The sequence below is a fragment of the Temnothorax curvispinosus genome, unplaced genomic scaffold, assembly GCF_003070985.1.
Source record: "Temnothorax curvispinosus isolate PA1 unplaced genomic scaffold, ASM307098v1 QBEX01006326.1, whole genome shotgun sequence".
NCBI classification, from domain to species: Eukaryota; Metazoa; Arthropoda; class Insecta; order Hymenoptera; family Formicidae; genus Temnothorax; species Temnothorax curvispinosus.
Genome location: NW_020216106.1, coordinates 916,855 through 926,908, shown reverse-complemented (window position 1 = coordinate 926,908; position 10,054 = coordinate 916,855). Strand labels below are relative to the sequence as shown.

Below are 10,054 nucleotides of genomic sequence, written 5' to 3'. Positions count from 1 at the left end.
GTTCGCCTCGATATGTCTACCAGTACCGAACTTCATTCGACACCGCGATATTATGACGTATAACGCGAGATAGCGCGAACGTGTCAGAACTGGATGCCGCCTGCCTAGCACCGACCAACAACGTGATCGTTATTTGCGGCGGAAAATATCAGCCCTTTGGATCTCCGCCACTAGCGGATCATCGTCGATCATGGCCGGTCGCGCGACACCGATCGAATCGGCGAATCGTTATTGCAAAATCCACGCGTATGAGCGGCGGCGTAACCGGAGCTCTCGCGTACCTGCGCTCATTTTTCATTCGGAAAGTTTTACTGCATCTCGATTATGCACGAAATAGCCGGCCGGCGAGAGAATGACGTTACATGAAATTCCCGTGCACGGAGATCGTGTATCTCTTTAGCGTTTTCTTCCGTCATAATTTATTGCGAATTTCTGCGATCGGACAATTTCCACTTTTTTCATGGCTTTTATATCTTTAAAATTGCGCGAATTATTACGTAAATTCAATAAGAAGACAAAACTGCTGTTCGTCAATGTAAAGATGTTCAAATAATGCGCGTGAAATCGCGTTCGTAGAAATCTCTGTGAATTTTTCTAAAGCATCATGGATAAGACAATGACAGAGGAGAACAATTGAAGTAGATACAGTTAACTTTCCAGGGCTCGTTTCGATTTCATCCGACGAATTGCGTTCTAGAAGGATTTTCTGGTAAAAGCGTTCAACAGATATAATGATAAATCGATGCTTTACGAGAGTTCAAGTACAATGGCAATTTCATCATCGTTGCGCGAAACGACCCAGATAAAAAGTGATGCTTTTGACTTAATCGTACATTTTTAACAATAAGTTAGAATTGTGTTCAATACGAAATGATTAACCTATAAAGTATATCCAAATAAGCTTTATTTTCCATTTTATGAATAATTTGGAATTTCTCAGAAGTCTAACGAAGGTTGATTAAATATCAAACCGGAAGAGATCTTTCTAAATTTAATGAAACGACTATCGGTTTGAAATTTACAGAAATAATGTCAGCGATTAATAAAATCTGGGATTACTATCTTTTGTAGTAATGAGCTAAACACTCAATCATGAAAGAAGAAAAAAAATAGAAGGAAGAGCAATAATAATAAACTAGTAAAATACATTCGTGCGCGCTTGTGTTTCTATTCCCGCTACTATATATCTCTCTCAACATTCAGATCTGTCATAGAACTATTGACAAGTAGTGGGATGATGGATGGTAGCCATCACTTCAGCTACATATGTACTATACTGTCTATGTATTAGATAACTTCGTCCTGCTCTTAGGTCAAAGAGGCTTACTTAACGCCATTTCGAAATCGCATTTATCATTGCTCGACTTGCGCGATTAATTGGGGCAAAAAAAAAAACGGAGATTCCACCGCACAATTCTATCGCAAATTGCTCGATTGCATATATTAAAATATATAAAAGTGTATTACATTTATAAACTAATTTTTACAATATAAGTAACGTTATGAAATACATTGCAACTAAGTTTGATAAAGCCAAAAGGTGTAATCTGGACTATAATATGGCATTTTGACGCCATATTATACTATGAAAAAGAGCAATTAAGTTTTTCTGTTCGCTCGTAAAACGAGTCGATTCACTTTGTGGAATGACGGATTCAATTACGTACGTTTACAGTCTGAACGGAACACTTTAAAACTTACATACCGCCCGAGACGAGCGGGGTGTGTATCGAAATTCGAAATGCAGTTTAACGGAGGTGAGAGGGAGAGAAGCGCGGCGAATCAAAGAATCACGTTTCAGGAAGAGTTCGCCGCGGAAGAAGGGCGTAGATCGATGTTCGTACGCCGGAGTTCGAGTACGTATAACGGAGAAGTTTCCGCGTCGTCCGGAATGAGCGAGAGGATCGCGGCGGAAGGGAGGAAAGGGGCACGCGCGCGCGAGACAGGGACGAGGCATCGAGCCCCGAGGTGAATAGGAGCGAGAGCGCGAGATCACGAAAGCATCGCCGCTATCCGGTAATTGCGCCATGGCGTGTCAGAGGGGATGCTTAATGGCAACGATGCAAATACCGATACCGGCGTTAATGCCAGTGATTTCGCGGAGAACACAGATCGAAGAAGAAGCTCGCGCACCCCTCGGACGCGGAGACGCGCGGGTTTTTGAGTCTCTCCTTCGACCCGGCAGACCGTTAATTCTCAACGGAATGCTGCTTTTTTAATAGCGTCATCTTTTCGTTCATACGTGGGGAGCGGATGCTATGTGGGACGCGACGTGTTTTCGCCGACGTTGAATCATTCCGCGACAGGGTTGGCGTGACTTCGTCCCTGAGACGAAGTAAGAGTTCCGCTGAATAAGAATTTCATACTTTCGAAATACGCGATATTGCAAATATAGAAGATCGGCGAAGAGGAGATAATGGAGATCGATCGCCTCGCTATCGACGGATACCATTAGCGTAGCGCGAATTAAATGGCGAAGAGGAAATAGCCGTGCAAACCACGATGAATTATTTTGTTTTTTTGTTCCGCTTCGGCGAAGGCAGGATAGGAAATTATTTCACGGCTCGAGTCGTTTGTTTCCCTTTCTGTTATACTATTTGCGCCGACGACACTTGTCGCAACACAACTTTACTCGCGCGAAACCACCATTTTATCAATCGAATCCGAAACGAGTATCGATTATCGAGGGTTTTTTGGCACTCGTAACGGTTACGTGAAACCGTGAATGCCGAAATGGAGTGGTCATTGTAATATCAAGAAATATGAGTTAACATTTTTGCTGAGCAAATTTTTTAAGTGCTTTGGAATAAGAAATTATCTTTTCTCGGAAAAGAAACAGATGTATTACATCTGTAGGAAATATTTCTTATATAAAATACACTGAAAGGTTACAAGTGTCTAGACTGCACTTTATTTGTAATAAAGTGCAGTCGTAAAATAAAGGATCTAATAATAAGTGAGAATTTCTTTTCCCCGAAGACTGAGATTCTAACTATACCTACATCGCACGTATCGATATAGCTATAGAGCGTATCAGCTATAGAGACTTACCCTTTCCGTGGAATTGGTGAGCTTCCTGCCGTCCATATACCAGGACAGCTTGGCTGGCGGCCTTGAACCCACTGTCATGCAATTAATGTCGTACTTCCGATTGGCGCTGAGGGGCGCGTGCTCGCTGCTGAGTATCGTCACCTTCAGTGGCCTCACTGAAACAGGAAAAGGTCGCGCGATCACAAAAGCGTACGAGGGCGTTGATGGCGCTTGATCAAAAAGCACGAACAAGAATTGCGGCAGCTGCGGAATTGCGGTGCTTAGAGTGGCCACGGACTTGTACCGTCCGCCCCCTACCTCCCTAATGCGTTTTAAACGAGTGGTACCGCTGCAGTTACCACCCCGAACGTATTGCCGCAAAACCTACACTCTGATAGCTTCGGGGGAGGGCAGTGGCGCGCGCGTTCGCACGGACCGCACCTCTCATAGATTAAGGCTGGTGGACGTACGTGTGGCGTTTCACGTTGATTAATTGAGACAAGTATTGAATAGTGCGAACAAAATGGAGTTAAACATCAATCTTTAGCCTAATCGCAGGGTATTACAAAATCGTAATTGCCAACGCTCCGATGTCTGTCTCCACGATTATATACTAGTAATTCCTATTAAGATAATGCTAATAACTCCCCTTCTAACTAGACTCGAAGGAAATACATGTAAAAAATCTTATCAAACCAATGTATATAAATAATTAATTGTAATGAATAAAAATTACGGTGTTTTCAACACTAGGAAATCCGCGTTTTAACGGAAATCCATTTTGGACGAGAAATCAAGTTACTTAAAAATCTCATAAGCGAAGCGCACACTAGCAATATTTACGAGACATTAAATTGCCTTCGCAAAGACGTCACGATAAGTGGCGGTATTGACAACTCGACGAGGGGGAAACCTGGATGAAAGTGTCGATGTATTAGTCGCTCGATTCAACCGCGAAATAAGTCTCGGCTAAATCACTCGCACCAAGCCCTTCCATCGAATTTAATCGGCAACGGTTCGGCAAAGGAACGTCTTTCTTCGCTGTGCCGGGATACGGAAAAAGCGCGAAAGCGCGACGGCCACGACGGAGGCAGACAGGGACGGAGGAGAGAGCGGGGCGGGCGGTAAAGGCAGAGGAGAGATTTTTCATTCAAGCCGCACCACGCCCAGAGAGTCTGGAATTAAACTTTCAGTACGCCGAACTTTTGACTCCAATGAAAAATTCTCCTCTCTTCCCCGCGCTTCCGCGTCCACCATTACCTTCACCTTCGCTACCTTAATCTACCGGCTACAATCACGCTCGCCGCTTCATCGTGTTCAATCGGCATTGGTGCTAAAAGCACGATTACCAGCATAAGCTGCCGGCACTCGAGCGTCTATACAATCGTGTTGCATATTCGCATCACGCAATTCCGTGCTCATGCGGTGAATGCGGCATCGTAATTCCGTTCTTGAACGCTATTCAATTTTCCGATCTTCAACCTTGTTTAAATACCATTAGATTCTCGGATATTCAAGGCCTCTTCGACGCTGTATCTTACTCCCGATCGCGATTTCATATCTAGCAAATCTTTCTTTTAATACGGGAGAGAATTTTTCGGCTTTAATTTTTGCAAGCTAATCAGAAATTAGTAACTCCCTTCATCCGCCCTTCTGGCACGGTGCTTATTATGTGAGTCGAGTCTTTTTATCTCGTCCCCTTTTTTTCTCATGTTTATTATTTCGTTATTACGAATAAAGTAACGTGCACGCTTTTTGCTTTCTCGTCGTTACGTGAGTGGACTAGGAAAGAGACGTGACCAGGGAGCAACATTCTTCTCACGTTGTATAAACGTTCGTCAGCTTTTTCGCCGGTTGTATTGTATACACGCGACGGATGGTCATGACGAATAGCGCCGTGCGAAAAAGTGCGTCGGCGGTGTCCATTAGATGACCACTGAGTGCCCATCGAGCATGCGAACGTGTCGTGGTTACACCGATGGTCTAATGGGTGTCTGATGGATGATGCGTTTCGCGCATGGATCAGATTTATAACAAATAATGTTTCCGCCTTCCTATAGATTCATTAGACAATTTTTCGCTTACCGCAAATTTAGTGGTTAATAATTTTTACACTTACTGACGTTCACGTTTTATGAGACACTACGTATCTATTTATGAGAAATAATTTATTATGATTAAATGTGACGACTGTTCCAGCTGATATTTAAATTCTAGGATTTTTTTCATGTTAAACTAGTAATCTTTTAATATCGTACAATTGATAAATTAGAAAAAAATGTCATTCAAGCATATAACGTCTAGTTTAAAATGGAGCTTTTTTAATAGTTGTTTTAATAGTATTATACTTTCGATCAGAAAATTCTGTATCATTTCCATAATGAAGCTGTATCTTCGGCCAAATAGAAACGAGACTTTATCTCGTTTTATCTCATAAAATAAAATTTTAATTGGAACCCATTGAAAAAAGAGAAAATGGACTATTATAAGAAACCGATAATACAACGTAAAGTATCTATCGGAATGCAATATCGAATGCTTATTCGATATTAAAGAACACTGATAATTCCGGTTCTGACAATTATTATTTTTACGATAATAATAAACGTATAATATCCCCACATACCTACAAAGTTCTGGAAGTTGCTTAGACAGACAAGCTGTAAATAACGCCAATAAAGAACGCCCGATGGGCGTCAAGGACGATTGTTCTTTGGGATTGCTGGCAGTCGCAAAAGGATTCGACACGTTTCAGGTAAGAGGCACGGAACGACGGAATAAAAACGATACTAACGAGATTGGGGTGCAAAAAGGGGTTAAAGAAAAAGGGTGGAGAACAGAGAGGAAGAGAGTGAGGAAAAAACAGAGAGGGAGGAGAGAGAGGAGAGAGAGAGTGGGTGAGTAACGAACGAGCGGACGAGGTTGAACTTATTGTTATCGCGAATTGAAAATACGTCCGTGCTTAATCCGGCGGGGCTTACGGTCGCGTTTGCATATCCCGGCTGCCTACTTTCGCCCGGACATCCTGCACCACCATCGGTAGTTTTTGGCGAGTCCACCGCGCCATCGCCGGTCCTCTCTCTGTTTATCCGTACTCGCTTTATTACGTTTCCCGGATTAATGCAAAGTTACAGACAAAAAGATTGTAGGTATCAAATGTACTAGCGCACGCACGGAAAAACAGAGCGGGGCTCCGTATCCGGGCGAATAATGTTACGTAGATGGACCGAAACGGCTCCGGCCGTGCAACGCGCTCCGCGCGACCGCGACGAGCGCTGGCTTTTTACCGCGCGCCGCGAAAAATGCAAAACAATCCCCCTTCAACGTGAGGCTGGCAACACCGTGTGTCATCCCCGGACAGGACGCTGTCCTAACATGATGCACTATGAAAGATGCATGTTAAAATACTTCCATTCAACCGTGCCTTTTAAACTTCGTCATTTAAGCTACGCATCGCTAAACGTCGGGAAACATTTCGAAATTTACACATCTGCTTTTTCACTCTATAAAAACATAAAGTTCAGCCATTTCGTTTTAAAATAACGTATCCACCTTGTCAGTATGCGGTTAATATTTCGCAGACAATAACTGATATCGTGATAACGTGATCCTTCGATGCGCTGAGAAAACATTAACCGATTTTTTAATTACACTGTTTTTATGTATGAACACGACTGCGCGGAGAGACTTGCAATTAGCATTGAAGTTTGCGGAATTGCAATATTACATTGTGCGCATTGGCGCTCTAATGAGTAACTCCCAGCAACGCGTCGTGTAAATTTGTTGGCCGACTCTCGTGCATTAGTAGTAACGGACGGAGGGACGCTAATGAGTAGGCGAGGCAGACCGACTGAGCGTGGACGCTGTTTGAATAGAGTGGAAGACGAAGTTAACTCGAACTACGTAGATGAAGAGTCCGCGAAATAGCGTCAGCGCAGGGCGGAGCGGAGCGGCGGGAGTCCGGCGGACAAATTAATAGCGGCGACTCTGATTCTGTTTGCAAGGAATCGCGGCCATTGTGAACCTGAATCGCAGCGCAATTTCGATCACCGAAATACGTCCACCCCCCCTTGTCTAAAGCCCCATTCGGCTCTAAACTCCGGGGAAGACAAGTTTCGCGATATTACAAGGCCACGCGAGCGGCTGATGCGGCGGCGGATGCGTTTCGCCCGGGTCCTACTACAAAAGCGTCGTCGCGGCTGCGCTTTTATTTGCGTTCATTAGCCATTGCGCGTGTTATGAAACTCTATGTAACGCTGATCGAAAACGCGGGAGTTTCTAGAAACTTTGTTCAATGGCCGAGTTCGTAAACCAATTACTCGTTATTTCATCCGTGAAATGATTGCGGCCGCGCCTGTGTAAGTTTCCCACGGACGCGCGTATCGATGTTACACTTGTGTAATTTATTTATCTCGCAGTATTTTCCGGTACGCACGGTACGTTCTATAAATCGAGAAACCCGAGAATTTAACGTTACGCGGAAGTTTCGTCCCAGATATCGTATGTGTGCAATGAACACGCTCGTAATTTATCCCGATAGGAGACGTTGGCGGTTATTGTTATAACATTCGTTTTTCACTGTCTTTTTTTCTTCGTAGGACCCGAAACTCGTCCTCGTGCGTGTCGCGCAGCGTTCTCGGGGATCAAAAACAATTACGTAGACGCTGTCGGTGGCCGATCCGTCGGCGCGACAGTGACAAACTTGCAGCGGGGAACGTCCGGAGTGTCCTAACCACTTTCCTTAATTCCATGCTCCCTCTGGACCAGCATCTATCCCGCTCAACAATGATCACCAATAACATTAATCAAGAACGTTCCTCGCCACGCCCGCATGTCGCTCGGCGATCCTGCATCACGGATCCTCTCGGTTCTCGGAACATTTACGGCTCTCTCGTTAGGTCGGCGAGAGAAGGAAGAAGCGAGGGTCGGACCGAGGGAAACATTTGTAAATGCACGGCCGTCGTTGTATCGCGTTCATATATACGCTCGCGCATTCCTACGGCTGCGGATTGTTCACGGGTAACGCGGCCTTGTCCCGAGGTCACACGAGACTCACTCGACTTCAGTCATAGTCTGAGAGGGCTCTCCCGTCTCCTTCAAAAGCACCGTCTCCGGTATACAATCAAGGCCTCCAGCCCAGTTCGAGGACTTGCGCCTCTTTCATCGCTCTTTCTCTCGCTCCTTCCTCCCCGCCGTCTCTTTCTTCTCGCCTGGTTTGCTCGGCTATCCTTCCGTTCCCATCGGTGGCTTTACCCTTCCCCGTTAGCGTCCTGTCGTCATGGTAGTCGTCGCGGTCTCGTATCGCGCTACGAGATATCACAGAGGAAAACGCAGAGGCCATCTCGTAGTGGCCCTTAACTATCCGCGCACGACTCGTATTTCTACTTTATCCCCTTCTCACTACCTTTGTACGGCTCCTTTCCCGTTCGTTCGACGCGGTTGCGCTGCCGCTGCCTTTGTGAATTTCTATGCATTTCTCGTGGGTAACGTCGTTTGCTACCAACGGAGCCGAGAACTTTGTAAAAGGTCGAGTTTTGATGCTGCGGCAATCTGATTTCGAAATGATTACGAACTGTATTAAGCTTAGACAGAGAAATATGAGGAATTAAGAAGGAAATGACTTTTAAGTCGATTAAAACGATATAATTATAAAGACGCTTATTTACGTCTCTACGTCCAGATCTAGACCCGAAATAGAGTTTTTAATAAAACCTGTATTAATAGTAAATTCATTTATTATTTAATTTAGTCGCGGTTTTCCGGGAAACGTTTGTTATACGTAAAATTTATGAAACAAATATAGAATAGCTGAAATTTCATCCCACTATTATTCTATATTGGTTATATTTGTCTGTGTTGAGGGAACTTCAAATACATAAATAGATATATAAATGGATTAACAAACAGAGTGTTTGGTATTTTTGGACAAATAATATATACTATTATTGTCTCTGACTATCATTTTCATTTTGTCCGTATAAATACAATCTTTATACAGAAATAAAAAAAGTCTCCCTGAAAAAGTAACGTCGTCAGGGCGAAAAGAGGAAGAGACTCGAATAAAAAAAAATCGCGCCTAATCTCAGAAAATGATATCGCGGATTCTCGCCGACGTAGTACGCCCGGGAGAGCCGCAAAAACGACCGAACAATCGCTGATCGGACGGGGGAGTAAAACGGGCACATCTCCTCTCCCGGGAGCCGGCTTCCCAGCGAAACTCTTCCCCGAAGAGTTTCTCAATTTTCAATTCCATGAATACTCGCCGCGCGCGCGAGCGCGACGTCCCCTATCGAAAATGGCTACCGTGAATCCCATCGATGTGGATCTTTTTGTCTCGCGCGACTTATCAGCCGCGCTCTAGGAAGGAGAGCCGCATTGAAAAATCACCGATTCCATTAAAAGTTCCAGCGGATTTCCGGGGCTCGCTCGGTGTGATTTTCACCCGCCTCACGTCACGACCTGAAAGATCAGCTCGGCGCGGCTGAATGCTTGAGCCGTGTCGTAGAAAGCGACCTGATCACCAACGGCCAATCCAAAAGCTAGCGCTCGTCGATATTACCAATCTTTTTCCCGATTTTTTTATCTCTCTCTTTTTCTCATCTCTCTCCCTTTCTCTTTCCGTCTCACCCACGATCCACTGCGAGCTTTTCTGTTCCGCTCGTCGCGAGCCCCTTCTTACCCTCACACCCTTCGGCGCCCAATTTCCAAGTCTCTCGCACTGTAAATCAGGCCCACCGTTACCCAATTTCGCTGGCTGACTCCATTACCAGCCTGCCCTCTAATTAGTCAGGCTCGATTAGGTTGGGGTGGGCCGGGCCGGGCCGAGCGAGGTAGGTTAGTGTCGGGTTTGTTCTCCATTCCCCTCGAGAGCGCCGATTCAATCCCAAGATCGTTCTCATCCTCTTCAGAACCTCTATCACCTCCATATTATACGTTCTCAATCTCTTCTGTTTCCATCCTCGCTTGTGGCGGCGACGCCATTCTGTCGCGTGTAATTCTACTCTATCTCTATACCTCTCTCGCT

General features: G+C 44.9%; 1 protein-coding gene across 5 annotated transcripts in view; it reads right to left on the bottom strand.

Moving 5' to 3' along the window:
- LOC112455730 (synaptogenesis protein syg-2-like) overlaps window positions 1-10,054 on the bottom strand; it is a 327,928-nt gene that overhangs the window by 22,237 nt on the left and 295,637 nt on the right. For all 5 annotated transcript variants that reach the window (XM_025017863.1, XM_025017859.1, XM_025017861.1 and 2 more), the window contains one exon: window positions 3,052-3,206. In XM_025017863.1, the coding sequence (XP_024873631.1) occupies window positions 3,052-3,206 (155 nt within the window). The remainder of the gene's footprint in view (window positions 1-3,051; window positions 3,207-10,054) is intronic.